Genomic DNA, 17658 nt, shown 5'->3' on the forward strand with positions numbered 1-17658 from the left:
TTCTTAACAGAAAGCTCTTAAATATATAATATTATTAGGTAAATCTCAATAGGTGATATGCAAAATGAGTGATATTTTTACAATAATATACTTTTGTCTCCAAGCATAAGAATGAAATATATTATAAGATTACAGATACAATTGGTGATTGATGCTTCTTAATATTATGTGTGCCCAATTAAAAGGAATTGATATAATAAGAAATACTTATTCTAATTATTTTGAAGAAGCATAGGAATTATATATGCACGAAGAATCATCATTCAAGATTATGTTATTAAAAATAAATTTTTTTTCATGAAACTCAACTTTATATTCTTAAATATTATTTAAGAGAGCATATTATCCAAGAGCTATATTCTGACATATTAACATATTAGGAGGTTACTTTAGGAGCGACAAAACAATCCTTCTCATCAAAACAAAATATTTTTGGCCTACAATCTACTGAGATATTACACATTATATAAAAAGATATAAAATATGTCAAACTTTAAAAGATTAATCTTCGAATCTTGATATATATATTTATTTATCAATTCCTAATGTTTCTCAAGAAAATATATATTAGTATGACTTTCATGATTGATCTATCAAAATTAAAAAAAAAAAAACAGATTCTATTGTTGTTAATCGATTTTTTAAAATGACACATTTTATTCTTTAAAAAAGACCACGAATGCTTTTTATATTGCAAACATTTATTTTAATGAAGTGATCAAACTTAATGGAATTCCTAAATCTATCACATCATATAATGATACTAAATTTCTTAATATTTTTGAAAAAAATTATGAAAGAATTTAGCACCAACCTATTATATAATAGTATTTATCATCCTCAAACAAATGAACAAATTAAGATTATTAATAAAACCTTACGTAATTTGCTATAACATTTCACTACAAAAAGATCAAAACAATGAGATCTCATCCAACCTTTTATAAATATGTGATTAATCATTGTATGATAAAAGTTCATTAGAGATTATTTATGATCGTCTTTCACCTCATTATCTAGATCTTACTAAAATACATTAATCACTTTTATCAAATTCAAAAGAATAAGATTTTATTATTATCATGATAAAAATTTATAAAGAAATAAAGAAGTTATCTTCTAACAAAGATTTTATTCATGATAATAATAAAGATTTTATTATTATCTTCTAACATAAATTTATAATAAACTTTAAAAAAAGGAAAATCAATCTCGATCGAGTTTCTAAGAGAATTAGTAATAATTCTTATAAGATTGAACTTCCTTACTCTTGACACACTCACTCCACAATTATTTAATGCACACGAGTTCTTTCTCACTTGGAGAGAGTGAGAGACTTGGAGAGCATTGGATGCTCCAAAATGTCAAAATAATAAGTTTAAGGTTTGATCTTATCAAATCTCAAAAAACTGATTCGAAAATTGATAAAACTATAAAAACATAAAATCATTAAAGTGTAAATTATGACATATTAATTAAGTGATTGAGAGATTCAATATATAAGTAACCTATAAAAGCAAAAGAAAGAAAGATTGATGAAGATATTTTAGTCTTCAAAATCAAGTGTTCAATTATCATAAGCATGTATGTAAAGTTTGAAGAGGAACACAGTAACTTATCCTGGCAGGAGTGGATGAGATGAATAAAACCAAGAACTAGAATTACCGGTCTCGAGGAACCCAATAATAAGGTCAAAGTTAGTCTATCAAATGAATAAGCAGAATCTTCAGTACAAAACCTTCCACATATTGGGATGCCTAATTAACTAAAAAACTACACGATGTTTTAGTTGACCATGCCAAGAATGCTTTGGATATTCTAAACAACAGGTTAGTGTTCATGACAAGTCAATATTAAATAGTCAACCACAGAAAAGTTTGGAGCAATAGTTGACAGCAAGCAGTGGAAAAGCATGTAAACAACTACTGGTAATTAGTTCATACACTATTGGAATACTTCAAGAAATTTCTGGGGAATCTTGCATGTTACTTGAAGTGTAAAATACTCAGTGGAATATGCTCTGAATGATGTTATCAGTAATTTGCTCTTCATAATAACTTGTTTTCACTCGAATGATTGAAGCTCATGAAGAATTGACAAGTCACTGACAGAAACATCCACTTCTTTTCCCTCATCCTGCAAAGCAAATGAGTTATTTTCTCACTCTATCTCTTGGAACTGTCTCACCATATCCCACGATTGCAGATGAAATCATGTTCATCCAGGTCTTGTCTCCTGTCAAATTATGCATTACTGGTTCATGTAGCAAATAAATGAGAGAGAATCTGAAAAGCTGCAGAAACCAGCAGATCAATGAAACACATACTCAGAACAGATGGCAAAGCCCTCTGCTTTACACTGGCCTTACCCTAATGGAATCTTGTAAGAGTATTATTCTACAGCTCATATTGGGGTAAAAAGACTGGAATGTATGAAAAGTTCATCAGTAAGTGAACCAATGATTAGCCAGCAAAAACTACAGTAAGTAGCACATCAACAAAGCATAATAATTCACATGTAGAAGATAGTGAGCAAGGGAATGTAAGAAAAAGATATCATGTCACCAATAATTACTGAGCCAACCTGATAACCAGGACCTCATTTTATCATATCAATCAATCACATACATGTTATTCCTTTCAGCTAGGACAACTAGTACCACTAACATCATATCATGCAACCAAATTTGGCACTCAGGATGACAGATGAACAATAAAAAAGCAGAGAGAATCTGAACAATGGATAAGAACAGGCCCACCTGGCATCAAATTGGCTTCAGCCAACACCACTCAAACAAAAACAAAACAATCTTTTGAGCCAAGTAATACCACTAACCCCAATTCATGCCACCAAAATTGCCACTCATGGATGACAGATTAACTACCATAAGAAAGCACAGGGCACAACTGAACTGTTTCCATTAAACAATTGAGTTGGGGCAACTAACACAACCAGTACCATTTCATGCCACCAAATGTGGCTCACTCATGGATGAGAACCAACACAGAGCACAGAGAACCACTTCAACAATCAATAAAATACCTGATTAGCTTGAACTAACACCATCTTTATCAAAGCCACTAACATCAACAACAACAGTTCATGCCACCAAATTTGCCACTCACGAATGACAGATGAACTACCATGGCAATGCGAGAGAATAACATCAGCAACGGATAAGAAGAGGTGCAATTGGCTACAAATTAGATTGAGCTGGATGGAAGTAAGTACATGTTAGTGATGAACAGCCAAAGACATGGCATGGCCAAAATAGTAGTGTCTTGAACAATCTACTAGAATTCTTCCCATTCAAATAGAAACTAAAACAAAAGCCAAAAAGGGGAGAAAAAAGCAGCACACTGCACTGTAGCTTCTAAGCTCCTCACTCATCATCCTCTTCCTCCTGTTTCAAAAGATATCAAATTAGAAGAATTAGTAGAATTTTCCATGGAGTGGACAAAATACAAACTCTTTTGATAATTACAAACCTCTTCGGTTCCCTCTTCTTCCTCATCATCATCATTCACCTCGGATTTAGATTTGTCAGACTCATCTTCATCAGCAGCAGCATGACTTCCTCCATCAGACTATTTGATCATCCAACAAGAAGAGAAAAAGTTAGCTAATCGATTTACAAAATGAATAAAACAAGGTAAACAGATAAATCGAAAGATGTGTACCTGATTCTTATTGTATGCAGCAATTTTCTTGGTATAATCCGTCTTCAACTTAGCCGCCTTGGCCACATAGGGAGCCTTCTCCTGGAATCATCACATATCTTTCTTTTAGATCATATCTCCAAACTGATCTAATTAAGGAGAAACAAACTGGTAAAAATTACTTACAGCTTCTGACAAGGATTTCCACTTGTCTCCTCCAGCTTTACCAACCTATTTAGATTAAAAATATAAATTCAATCACATATCTACAAAGAAAACTCGTATTTATGAGTAGAAGTATTTGTTGAGGAGAGATGAAATTTAAGAAATTTACCACAGAGACCGACTTGTTATTCGGGTTCTTTTCCTTGAAGGACTTCCTGAACTCTTCCCTGACGATTCAAACAAGCAAGACGTCTTTGAGCCCAAATACTAATAAAGCGAAAAATAAGAAGGAAGAGGGATGCAACAAATAGGAACTCACATGAAGACGAAGAAGGCACTCGGAGGCCTCTTGGGCTTGTTGGGATCCTTGGCGGCCTTCGTCTTCCTCGGCTTCTTAGGCGCCCGTTCCCCACCCTTCTTCACCGAAAGCCTAGAAAAATAAATCGTCATCAGATCCCAAAACCCCAACCTAAAAAACACCGATCGACCCACCAACCAAACCAACAAGGAGAAGAGATCCTCACCTGGTGTCGGCCTTCTTGGTCGTATCCGCCTTCGACTTCCCCCGTTTCATGGCGAGGTCTGCAACAAAACCGAACAGATCCGTTCGAAATCGTCACAAAAATTAGCGAAGAAGACACCGATCGAGGTCAGAGAAGAGGGGGGGGGGGGGGCTTCACCTTGAGATTGGCGCTTCTTCGGGTGAGGATGGTGTCGAGAAGAGAAGACGTACGGGGCAGGAGACGGGGGGCCGAATGGGAGGAGATAAGAAGGGCAAACATCAATAGGGTGTGCAGAGGGGTAAATTAAAATCCAACGGCTCGGATGGCGGACGGAGCGGCGGTGTTTGGGGCGGGGTTTTTCTTGTACACGTCAGTGATCCGCGTGATTGCTGCACATTGGCACCCTATGATGCCTCCCCTCCCCGGAGAGGATTCCTTAGAACACCCACAACTCGAAACAGCATAGGCAGCGAACCTATTTAGTGGGCCCTCCTACGACGAACGGACCCCACTAGAGGAGGTTCTTCTGATTGGTGGGCGTCCATAGTTTGTCGGGCTCTTTTTCGTTAGATTCTTTTGGGACGGCGGTGGGGTTCGATTCGTATCGCGCGCCAGAGGGAGAAAGTCGTGGACAGTAAGATTAATTGCCACGTGTTTAAAAACAATGAAATTTGAGATCAGAATCTTATAATAGACTGTGAAATTCTCTACCAATTAGACTAATTAATATTTAATTTTTATTTATAATATATATTTTTTAAAAATTATCAATAATGTGATAAATATAGGGAGACAAAATACTTAAACTTTTGTTGCATTTCAATTGCTAACTAAGTCTTTCCCTCACCAGGTAAGGAAGATATTTATGATTTTTTTAGTGGAAATATCTGATTTATACATTTTTAATTAGGAGATGTTAATGTTATGTTAGTTAGCATTGTAAGGCCTGATTTGTCACTTTCATAATTCTTTCTCTTGAATAAAACAATAAACAATACGTGAATTGCACTCTACTCTGTTTATTTTGATCTCTTACTCTTTTTGGAGTAAGAGAACAAAATATTTCCATGAACAATAAACAATAAACAAAGGCCTTCATATTGAAGTCATGATGTTGTCATGCTCGAATAGATGAGAAAAGGATTAGCACTTTAAGCAAGCCGTTGCTTTGTGTGGAGACAACACAAATCTCACATCTGACATGTGGATTTGCAATGAACTTTTAGTAATCAGGCTTCAAGATTGTTTGTTGCTTTAGTGGTGTCGGCTTTCATTGCTTTGGTCTGTGTTCATATGTTGACATCAATTGGAACTTTAAACTTGTATTTAGATTCCAATAATCTTGTATGCAAAAACTAGAAGGTAATGTGTGTGTGCACACGCACATTTTGTATGTGTATCTATGTAAGAACATGGAAAAAACCACGAGGAAAAATTACAAAAAAATTCGATCAGTTCAACACATGATTCTCTCAAGCAACTTTGCCATCTCTCGGTGGTGAAGAGGCAGGCTTTGATGGACAACAACATGTTCATGGCTAATGTGGAATAAACTTCATGATCAAAGTCACTGCATAATACCCGCTACTCAACTGGTAATATAGAGTTTCATGTTTGCACTCAAGCTAAAATGCTTAGGATGCTGTTAATTGTCCATAGATCTTTCAGAATTCCATTACCATTAAAATTTAAGATGGTTGATTCAACAAAAAAAGGGCAGAAATGATAGGCCATTACATGCCACAATGTCACCAAATCCTGAAAGAAACTTGCAATAACACTGAGTTCCAGGAAATAAGTGATAGGTCATTACATGCCAGGATGAACATAAGGACCTTAGAAACATTTAGGAATTTTCGCATATATGGTCTCTCATCTAGCAATTTCTACACCAGAGCAACAGGTGACCAAAGGTAATTACCTTCTTATGGGAGGCACAACACCCCTACCAGTGGGAGCACCACCACGGCCAGCAGCTTGTGCCTGAAACATAAAAACACCAAAATGTTAAATACTCAGTAATGATTTCATCAAGCAGTTGACGAGGAAGCAAAACTTGACACCCTTCGCAACAGGAATAAGAAGAAATACTAAAGATATCAAGGGCAGTGATACTAAAGACCAGCAGCAATGCAACAGGAACAAGAAGAGAAGGACGAGAAGTTGGTGGAAAGCAAGGTAATCGCAGCAGTTAAAAAGGATGAGGAACAGAGGTCATGGTAGAGTAAGCTCCAGGAAAAAACAATGAAGAGAAATATGGTGGCACCAAAGAATACTGAATCAAAATTAGCAGTAAGCCCAAGGAAAATATCAGCAGGTAGCAACCACAAAGGAGAGAAGGGAAATAAATAATATAAACATAGCAGGGCTGATGACAACAAGTCAAAGGAGTAACTACATTAGAGTAACATATATATAGAGAGAGAAGGCAAAATAGGAGGGAGAAGAAGATCAAGAAAAGAGAATATCGCTCATTAATATGATAAAAGCATGTCCATGCTTCAGTTGCTATTCAGTTAAAAGTAAGCACCTCGTACTATCCAGCAGGACCCTAACCATCAGGAGCAACAATCATGAGATTGGACATGGGACCATACTCAAGGAATGTCCCAACTAATTTCAACTCTAACTCCAGGTTATAGATACAATAACAGCAACAAAGTCATAAAATACCAACTATTTGAAGCCAGTTGCTTGGGTCTTTTGTCGTCATTGAGATCAGTAAATATTTATCTTCAACTAAGTTAAGAGTATTTAGATCTTTATTTATAGTTTATAATAAGGTCTTCTTCGATCAAACTCTATCCATCCTCGAACAGCTATTATAAAGTACTGCATTTGTAGGTTTTTCTTAGCACATCGTGATGCTGTATTAAATGATTCTACCTTATGTTATCCTTTGTCAAAACTAATAGACCTCACAATACTACATTTGTAGTTGTCTTTTCTTATCTTTCCTAATAAGACCACATATCCACTTCAACATCTTTCTCTTAAACATCACACACACACACACACACACACACACACACACACACACATATATATATATATATATATATATATATATATATATATATATATATATATATATATATATATATATATATATATATATATATATATATATATTTTTTTTTTTTTTTTTTTTTCTTGACACTCAAACCTGTACTGCATCACTGATCTAACAACTATCTTGTATAATCTAAAATATATCCTATGATGACACAAAACTTCAGTTGTTTTAATCCTACCTTTTTTTTTTTTTGCTCTCTGAATAATATCCTATCAGCATCCCCAACTTGTTGAATAATAGATCCAAGATTCATAAAACTTTTAACTTAATAGAACTTCTAACCCACCAATTTAAGTATATCCTCATGTTACACACCAAGATGTAAAAAGATTCAACACTTATTTGACCTTGATTCATACTAAACTCCAAAAAAGAAACAACCAACTTGGAATACAATTAAGTTAAAATCAATTGGAAATGTACATAAATCAATATAAAAACAACTGAAACAGATTTTGAATCATGAATAAAAGCACAGGTCAATCAGTTTAATCAAGGGAATCCACAATTTTTTAGATGTAGTAAATTATGAATAAACTATCAGAACGACATTAAATGCACAAGAAAAATGAGCAAAGATCTTGGCAGTAACAACTAAAATTCATCCAGCAGAATGAATAAACTAACTCGCTCCAGGAATACATGGACTAAAAGAGTACAAGATATACAAACTGTTGTACAATATGAAAAGAAGACCACTTCATTGCATACTCACCCTAGCACGCATGGCGACAGCACGTCCCCGGCCAACTCCAAGAGCTGATCCCTTGCCCTTCACGAAGCCATTTTCAATTTAGAAACGTAGAAAGAACAAGAAGAAGAACAGCTTGCTGTTATGCAGCAAGATCAAAACAACGTATATATTACTCGAATTCTCGCATCCAAGCGCTTGAACATTGGCGCATTTTTCAGCATGTCAGGGATGACCATAAACCTGTAATAACAATCAAAATTTTGTTGATCCCAAGGAACCTGCAAGCAATGGAAACACAGCATACAACGGACAATCTTGGACCATCGTTCTACCTTACTTTGCTGCCTCTGATGAAAACATGCTCCAGTTGCGACACCTTCCCGTCCTGTGAAGAAGAAATCAAACTAGATAAGAACAAAAATAACCCTAAAGTGATGGCCACAAGCAACAGTTTAATTGGAGGGGTGCATCTTAATCTTAGCGCCAAACGACGGCGGTAGACCAAATCCTAATACTTCATCCGAGCGATAAACGAAGAGGAGGAGGACCTTGGCGGTGTAAGTGATGTTCTCGAGCTGGCAGTTCCAGTTGTCCTCGCACTCGATCATGGAGCCACGGTAGAGCTCGCCGCTCTTGAGCTCCACCGTCACCACGTGCCCCGCCGCCTCGTGCAACAACTTCACCGGGATCCCTAGGCTCCGGCTCATCCTTCCTCCCTGGCTCGCTCTCTCGTGCTTCGCCTACTCGTCCACAGCTTGCCCTTCTCCTCTAGAGCGGTGGCCACAACGACCGCGCTCTGCCTTCTTAAACCCTAAAGGAAAACACTGCTGGGCCTATTGAACGGGCTTGAAAGAGGCCGGGCCCAGCACATTTAACTGTTTTTCTTTTAGACTTACAACAATCACACCTTTGAAGAATAATAACAAAATCATAAATCCTAACAAAATACATAAAAATATTTATTATTTTTTAAAATCTTTCTTATGGTCTAGAATGAAGAAAAATTACTTTGCACAAGAACAAATATATTATGCATGAATTTATAAGATAGACATTAGGAACTTTGTCAAAGAGTGGAGAGAGGAATTCTACCCTATCATCTTACTAGTAAGAGTCAAGATTTTTACTAGATAAATAGACATAAAACTTTTTTGTTTAGAATTGTAGGGTTTAATTTCACAAATAGAATTGTAGGGTTGACCAAAATAATTTTTTTAGATAAAATTAATTAAGTATACAAATAAGATTCATGCAACAGTAACAACCTTAATGATTTAACATCTCCTGAGTCACAAACAGAATACACAACAGTAACAAACTAATCAACACCTTTCCACAACACACCAGGAGAAAAAAATGACAACTCAGGCATGTCTCTTAGTTTGTGAGGCAGATTTCAGCAAGCCTCTTATAAACATGGATCAACAGTCTACCTCAATGATGCTAAGCTGCTGCTGTAGGTTACCGGTAGTAAATCCGCTAATAGGATAAGGTGAACAGATGAACAGTGCAAACTGTTACAAGCTCCAGCATTAGATTCTTCACAATTCCCCTCAACATCACCAGTCTTCTGAGGTCTCTCCCTTTGGTTAGAATTTGTGGTAGCAATTACCTTGGTTGATGAAGTCCTGTAAAAAGAAACAACTCAATCATAAAAGTTCAGACATTGTGTCTATTACTTCCATGTTCCGAATTTACAATTCCTGATGTAAGGGACAGAATTTATTGGTGTATAAATCAACTTACCAGTAGCACAAATAGTAAAAAGGTAAAAAAAAAAAAAAGTAGCTCAAGCAGCACAAGATGACGATAAAAGAGTACAGTTGCATAGAAAAATCCACCAGAATTCAAGTGACCAAATATATATGTGAAAACAGATTAATAATGGAAAAACCAAATCCATATGCACTTTTAATCAGAGGATGCTAACATGAACATAGATAGTAGATAAATACTAAATTTGAAGATCGTATCTTTTTATAACAGATATGAATATGATCTAGATATGCATCATATTCATATCAGATATAGATATTACAAATTAAATTTTGGACAGATATCAACATTAGTCCAATTTAGGATAGATACAGATTAGGATACATATCAATTAGAATGAATAGTTCCAAAGATTAGTAACAACACTGTCATTAGTATTTTTAGCAAGACAAAAGATATTGATATTGTTGAACAGGGTTCAGTAAGGGAAAATGTATGCACTACAAAATACCTTTCCAGAACAAATGGGAAAAAAAATGATTAACAATAAATGAGAAAGATTGAATATCAAGATGAAGATGTGTATAAGACCAAAGAAATAAGGTTTACTGGAATCTTGCTAGGAGTGTAGAAAGATTAAGAGGATGAGTGATCAAGTGAGCGCTTTAAGTCCATTTCAACTTGATGAATCGTCCATTGCATGCCTTCCAGTTTCTGCATCAGAATAATTGTAGTTACCACTAAAGTTATTTAGCAGCAATCAGACTTAAAGAGAATAAACTAAACATGTACCTTTACAATGTCATGATATTGTCTAGCAATTGTATCAAAATGGGGATCAACACCTTGATACTCGCGTAGACGGGTGACCTGACAGAAATATGAATATGCATCCACTTCAACATAGATGTGGTAACATAAGTGAAAGAAAATTGTAAAAGAGATGCTTGAACAACAAGCAACATAATGAGATTGAAGATATATAATCATGACTTTGGTTGCACTCTTAATTATCAACAGACAAAATCTAAACAAGTACAAATCAACCATAGGTAGTCGTCATTATTCCATAGAAATAGTACATGATGAAAGGAACCAATAGAAAAGGTTGAGTGATATATTATTTTATAATTGGCTTAATGAGAACAAACATTCTTTGATACTTCATTAGTTATTACAACCATGCATGTTACGATAACTCAAACAAAAGGCTGTCACACACAAAATCCTATATCCTCAGCATGTGCATCGTTGATTCCATGTCTCTCTTGCAGAAAAATGATATGTGGATCACTCAACATGGGAATCAAAATTTGGCAAGGATCGTTACAATCATGGATCTGGCACCATGTAAAAGAAGCATGTTGGACAGACAAACTATACCTTTAATTCCTAGATGAATAAAATAATCTGGTAGCTCGTTGGGTCCAACTATTCTTCCAAGTGATTCTAGAACTTTCATTATGACAGCTGCAATTGTATCTTTTGACTAGTTCACCATTTACTGCCTATTGATGTTTAAATTTGTCTAGTTTCTAGTTACCAGGAATCAAAATATGAATAATTGTCAAGTAACAAGAGAAAAAGTATGACAATTCACATGAAGTATTTTGCCAGCAAATCAACATGTTAATTTTCAACATATAATAAAAGGTTCTCCTTCAATTTTTGCACGAAAAAAATAATGAAAACTTTCTAATAGACTGAGAGCAACATACTGCTTTGTTGTAAGCAATGGATGCTTCTTCTGTTGCTTCTATTAGATAATTCCTGCAGGATGAGGTAGTTCATTAGGTAAATGTTAAGCCATTGCAACCAAAGCATGGAACAAGTGTTTTTCAATTACCTTATCTTACGGAGGGCTGGAACAGAGTCCTTGGTGTAAGTGTCACGCAAGAGAAGATGTTCAAGGACACTGAGATTAAAAGTGGAAGATATAGAGAACCAAATGGAAATCTTTAAATTAGAAAAGAATAGAAAAGAACTATGCTACTAGAGTTGATTTTGCCATTTTATATATAAGAACACATGAACTCTAATATTGACAACTATTAAATATTGGCATGTTATAATATTCTGAGGTGATAAGCAACAAAGAAAGGCTATAGAATTGTATCCCAGTAATAATTCTTATGTTTAGCGTATCAGTCAAAATTAGCAAGTAGATAATAGGTTGTCAATAAAAACACTTGGGATTTATACACGATGCGCATGAGATGAAATCTAAGGATACAAGACTATAGAAGGTCAAATCTAATGATACAAAAAGGAATAGTGTAGGTAATCATGCCAAATAAATAAATAAAACCCCCATACTAAGTGACGAAACACCAAGTATGATTTTGATAACTGCTGGAAAAGTGGTTCTCATATTATGTGATAAAAGACGTTAGGATTCATGAGAATTGCATTTTCATAAGAAAGTCGAAATTCATCTGCAGCTTTTATATTTCTCCTGCATTTTGGAAGCTTTTTTCCACAATAGAATAATTTAACTTCATATATTATATTTTACACCCAAAAACCAACAGTTGGTATCCACAGCTGTTCTAAAAATGTACCTGGTGATGTTTTCTCCCTGCTGGCATGTTAAGTTATATGCACACTTTGAGAAAAACACTTCACCCTTCAGCATAGCAAGGTATTCTTCCATCTCCCTAAGCTACCTAATTCCAGAAAACCGATAGGTTGTCCCAGTTGCAAGATCTTATATAGTAAAACACAAGATAGAGATTTCTACCCCAAAAGAGCCTTATATATTTTGGAACAATACCTTCTTACAGATTGAAAAAGACAAATAATCAGCATTGCTGCACAACAAGGTTCTCCTAAGCCCAGTCTGTTAAATACTTGCTAACTTCATTATGAGCTATAGCTGTTTAGTTTTAGCATCCATTGAAGGATGCTACACATCATGGAAATAGTTCAGATGTGGTTTAGTTATGTCCATGGTCATGTCATTAAACATATGATTCTCTCTTGTCCTTTGAAATTAGGAAAAAAAATAACAGATACGTGTTTGAATAATTGAATGTTCAGTATGTAAATGTTAATTAGTATGTATAGGTCTGATCAGTACTTCAAATAATATGTTTGAATGTTCACAAGATGCAAATAAGTAGGAAACATTTTGGGGTATCTTAAAAGAAGGAACGGATAATAAAAACTGCATAGACAGACCTAAGTTTGGCATTCATTGTCTGACACCTCTTACATAGCCAAGTTTTCCTTAACTCATCCTGTTTCATAAAAGAAATTAATATGATAACACCAATGTCTTGGAGAAGAGAACTAGCAAATACTTCCATTGAAGAAATATGATTCAACTGTATGATAATCTCAGGAAGCACATGAGTAGGCTTACATATTGATGCTGATGTTGCAGCTTCAGATCCTTGACAAACTTAATAAGAACCCCCAGTATCTGCTCCAAAACCTTTGCATGTAATGATGTTTAGAAATCATGCATGCCAATCTTAAATAATCCATCAGTAGAAATACAACATGAAAAATAGAAAGAAAAAGGCATAAATGAAATTTATTACATACATTGTAATGCTCTGCAAACTTCCTATCCATTGAATACAGATCCTCTAGCAACACAGCTTCTTCCTTCTCAACCTCCTCAATTATTAATTTTACCCTGAGACAAAGTTAGATAGCTTTAAAAGAAAATATAAACCAAAGTCACTACAAGTATCTACTGTGATTCTTTGACATCAGAGCATTTATCATGCATTAAAATTGTAGCTACAATAGACTCATAGTTAGGCTCAGACCATAGAATCACACTTTCACGGCAGCAACATGAGAGGCCCATTTCAATAGAAGGGTTTTTTCTTTTCCTACCAGACGCAGAATTCAACTTCAACTTCAGTTCATCAAATTAAAAGTCACTTCAACTTTATAAAACTCAAACTCAAGGTCCCTTGACTCCTTGTTTTATTGTCCGAAAGTCAAGATACTGGAAAAGTCCCACTAATGAAGTTGTGAAAGGGAAACTAGTCAGACCAATATGTACCAAGTGGTAATCACTGGTCCAGCCAAGTACAGGTATCAAGAAGTATAGCTCAATACTGGTACATGTACTGTTCATTTTTAATTTTGTTCATGATACCAATAGTATGGTTTGATAAACCTTCTGGTTTACATACCAGTGACATTCTGATAGGTTACCAAAATCAGTAAAAGATTGATATTAAAACCTTGGTTGGATTTGTTTGATAAAGCCATATTTGATTATTAATTTGTTCAGATCATGTCACAATTTTTTTTAAAATTGTTTCTGTCTTCTAAATATGCTAAAGTAACTAGACATTGTTCTGGCTTGGTCAAGAAAACTGAAACACTGCAAGAATTTCATTCAAGACTTTGCTTCACCTCCCCATGACTGGCTTTGGAGCTCTCCCAACTTAAGTCCAGTCAAGACAAGTGGAACCTTTACATGAAGATGGACTTCCTCCAATCTGTTCCATTTCTGAGGCACAACCTGTGTTCCTGCTTCATCTTCTTTGTATTTTAATATTGCAGTTTTTTGTTGACTGTACAAGTCATTTGTATGCCTATAGAAAAATAGACAACCAAAACTATGATGCCTTAATAACATTAATATTGTTAAACCACAACATGATTTCCATATATCCGGATGACCTCACCATTAAAAGCACTTATGGAACTACCCTTTTCCTGAATCCTGACCCTTCAAAATTGTTTAATAAATTAATTTTATTTCCACAGACCTTTTAGGAACTTTATCTATCTTCCATCACAAGTGTCATTACTCCTAAAAGAAAAGTACAGTAAAGGTGTAAAACAACCAAGCCAACACTGCCATTTAAAGGTGAGTATCATGGTTCAAAAGTTCAGAACCAAAGATCATTGGATCGGTGAAGGGTACAACCATCACCATGATATTTCATTGTTATCATCATCCAAGACTTTTTTCCATCAGTATTATAAGCATCAATTCAAAGATGTGAAAGCAACATTTCAAAAATATTCAAACAAAGCACTATGTGCAAAACATGTAGAAGTTAAAGACAAATAAGTACCATCATATAGATAAAAGAATCACCTTTCTGGAAGCCGAGCACTTGAAATTTGAGTTATGGAAGAGGAGTCTGCCGAAAAGGCATGTGCATGCCCATAGTAGAGTTATTACATAAGCGTGCAATACACAAACTCGAAGATGCACTCAGAATCTGACTTACCATTGTCATCCATCGCAAACATATCAGCTAATATTTCACATTTAGCTTTTAAGCGAGATTCAATTTCCCAAACAAGGGATCTCTGGTATTCTGACGGGTCCTAAAAACACAGCCACATTCAAGAGATATCAGATGAGGTATGAAAAAACATGCTAATATGAATTTTGCAGAATCATGAGAAGAAACACAACCTATAGACATGCTTCAATATTGAAAATTTGAAACCATCAATTTCAAGCATGAACATACCATGGCCATGACAGGATGCTGTTGTTGGACTTGCCATAGAAAACCTGGTGTTATTCCAAGAAAACGATTTGGTACTCCACCAACTCCTGGTTCAACAATATCGGAACTACTCGGTGGACCAGTGAAACCCAAGATACCGCTGCTGCTATTTGTATAACTGTTGTTATAGTATGTTGAATTTGAGTTTGTGCTCGGAGTTACACTCGTACTAGTGCTGTCAATAGAACTTCTTGAGATCATACTCAGTTTCTCTATCTCCTCCTCATGAATTTCACCATCTTTAGATAGAAGAGGAAGTCTTAATCTTTGAGAAGCCTCTGCGACTGCTAACCAATGTTCAAGGGACTCACAAACCTGAATTCACTGGGATGAATTAAATTCTTTCTTTTAACAGAACAATAACGCATTAATTTACATGCAGAGCAATCTAACTTTGACATAGAGTATCTTGAATGCTCTAATAATGTTCTTTTCAATTTGATACAACAATTGCCTTTTGCTGGAAATACTATACAAAATTGAGACACATCAGCAATCCATTATTCAATTCTAACAACCCAAGCCAAGAGGAGTAGGATGATCCACAAAAGTAGCAAGTTAGTAGCTGAACAAAAAATATAACTTTCAGAACTTACACATCCATCTTATATTGTATAGTGATTGGTCTCAAGCTGCATCAGAGCTGGAACATTCGCTTTTGAGATGAATATTCTCTGATTACTTGATAGTTTATAATTTATAAGCCTTGATCAAGTATATCGTTCATAAATTGCATGTATTAGAGCCTTAAGAAAATCATAATTCCATAATTAACAGAGTTGACACAAAAAATCTGATCATAAATCCAGTCTAAGCTTTTGATATGGACTCAATTTTTTATCTCACTTGCATCTCGACAATAAAGTCCATCAATCAAAACCTCGGTCTACATTTTATGTACAGAACAATGCCACAGTTAACCAGTTAGTTATTTGAAAAGCCAACCTACCTCCACTGAAATGATTCAGCAATGTGAAGAATGACTACCACCCCTTTCATTGCCATCTCATCAAATGGCAAGCTCAAAAGCGGAAACATAAAAAAAGCAAGCCAAATACAAATGATTGAAAAGTTTATATCCAATTTAAATTGCCCATTCAAATCTCCAACTATTTGTTTGTATTGATAAGCAGCCCTCCTCAAGACATGGAAAATGTAATATACTAATCATGCAAGAATAACAAGGTCACTCATATACAAGCATCAAGAACTAACCTTCCCTAAGAATGCAAGCGTTATAGTTACACACCTAGCAACAGAAGTAATGTCTAATATGTCTAATTCCCAATCGTACAACAAGTTCCGAGATCAAACCAGAGGGGAGCAATTCAGCCCGAGCTGAGGTTGTAAAACGGGAATGTCTTTAACCCCTCCGATATTTGCTGCAGAAACCGCCTGCTGATACTCTTCAACTACCGCAATCGCCTCGCAGTAAACCGCCTGCACAAGCCCAATTCACGGTAAATGAACCAAGAAACCCTAAACTCCAAGTTTCACGAGAAACCTAACCATGGCTTCCAAGTACCGCATCCGCTCTCGCGACATCTCCTCCCTCGCCTGCCACCAGATCCATAAAATGCACCAAATAAAGGGATAATTGAGAGGTAAAAAAACGATACTGCGAAAGCGAATCTTTTGTTCTCTCCATGTGGATTTGGCGGAGGGATTACGAGTTGGAGATCGGAGAAGGCGGCTTTGGAGACATGGGAACCGTCCGGAGCGAGGCAATGGCGCTCGAGCTGGTCTACGAGATGGGCCACGTCGACCGGCAGATTCTGTGTCTGCGGGCTCTTCGCCATCGGACTCGGCGAGCGAGCGGGCTGACGGGAGTCGAGAAGAGAAAATGGAAAGCAACGAAGAGAGCAGGAGAATAAAAGGTTCTATTTAAATTTTGTTTTCGAATCATTCGTACCACCACTGCAGCGAATTGGGGTACGACATCAACGTGGCAAGATCTGCTGGCATATCGCTCGCGACCCCACACCGGTCCATGTCCTGGATTATGATACTAATAATTATTAGTGGACAGTTATATTTCGCATGAAAATTTAATTAAGTCCTTTACGAAAATAACTATTTTTTATTTAAATTATTAATCAAAATATTTAAATAAAAAATTATTATAATACACTCATTAGGTGTATATAAGACAATCATAGTTATTGTTTGTTTTGGATGTGGGATTAATTGGGATGTTAAAAAGATAGCTTTGACATCAAGATATTACTTAGACACTAATGAGACTTTGGTCCTAGCTTTTGGACTCCACTAGATAACCAATGGTAGGCACGTCCTCTGGATAACTCTATTTCCATCCACTACATAAACTGCATACAAATTAATGTAA

The 17658-nt window shown here is 35.6% G+C and overlaps 3 protein-coding genes across 6 annotated transcripts; all 3 read right to left on the reverse strand.

The window, feature by feature from the left end:
- Positions 1 to 3175: 3175 nt before the first annotated feature.
- Positions 3176 to 4609, reverse strand: LOC135624512 (DNA-binding protein MNB1B-like). The gene is made up of 8 exons (XM_065128209.1): positions 4505 to 4609; positions 4349 to 4406; positions 4144 to 4254; positions 3994 to 4051; positions 3846 to 3890; positions 3681 to 3761; positions 3489 to 3587; positions 3176 to 3403 (listed from the first exon to the last, which is right to left on the reverse strand). The coding sequence occupies exons 2-8, from the start codon at positions 4396 to 4398 to the stop codon at positions 3383 to 3385; spliced, it is 465 nt and encodes a 154-aa protein (XP_064984281.1). The 5' UTR covers positions 4399 to 4406; positions 4505 to 4609; the 3' UTR covers positions 3176 to 3382.
- Positions 4610 to 6086: 1477 nt separating this feature from the next.
- On the reverse strand, positions 6087 to 8887 carry LOC135624513 (small nuclear ribonucleoprotein SmD3b-like). The gene is made up of 5 exons (XM_065128211.1): positions 8646 to 8887; positions 8430 to 8482; positions 8271 to 8337; positions 8119 to 8175; positions 6087 to 6310 (listed from the first exon to the last, which is right to left on the reverse strand). The coding sequence occupies exons 1-5, from the start codon at positions 8802 to 8804 to the stop codon at positions 6245 to 6247; spliced, it is 402 nt and encodes a 133-aa protein (XP_064984283.1). The 5' UTR covers positions 8805 to 8887; the 3' UTR covers positions 6087 to 6244.
- LOC135624511 (AUGMIN subunit 4-like) lies at positions 8826 to 17159 on the reverse strand. Of its 4 annotated transcripts, none has more exons than XR_010491709.1 (15): positions 16982 to 17159; positions 16821 to 16868; positions 16626 to 16751; positions 15273 to 15626; positions 15024 to 15123; positions 14888 to 14933; positions 13363 to 13456; positions 13178 to 13249; positions 12994 to 13052; positions 11660 to 11728; positions 11532 to 11583; positions 10606 to 10683; positions 10423 to 10527; positions 9531 to 9725; positions 8826 to 8942 (listed from the first exon to the last, which is right to left on the reverse strand). XR_010491709.1 is itself a non-coding variant. In XM_065128207.1 (14 exons), exons 1-13 carry the CDS (start codon positions 17108 to 17110, stop codon positions 10450 to 10452), a joined length of 1305 nt encoding a protein of 434 aa, XP_064984279.1. In that variant the 5' UTR covers positions 17111 to 17159; the 3' UTR covers positions 9344 to 9725; positions 10423 to 10449. The 4 variants fall into 4 exon arrangements, 2 of the variants coding, with proteins under 2 accessions (XP_064984279.1, XP_064984280.1); XR_010491708.1 differs by having other exon boundaries at positions 8837 to 8972; XM_065128207.1 differs by lacking the exon at positions 8826 to 8942 and having other exon boundaries at positions 9344 to 9725.
- Positions 17160 to 17658: the final 499 nt, after the last annotated feature.

Source organism: Musa acuminata, chromosome BXJ2-10, assembly GCF_036884655.1.
Source record: "Musa acuminata AAA Group cultivar baxijiao chromosome BXJ2-10, Cavendish_Baxijiao_AAA, whole genome shotgun sequence".
Lineage (NCBI taxonomy): Eukaryota > Viridiplantae > Streptophyta > Magnoliopsida > Zingiberales > Musaceae > Musa > Musa acuminata.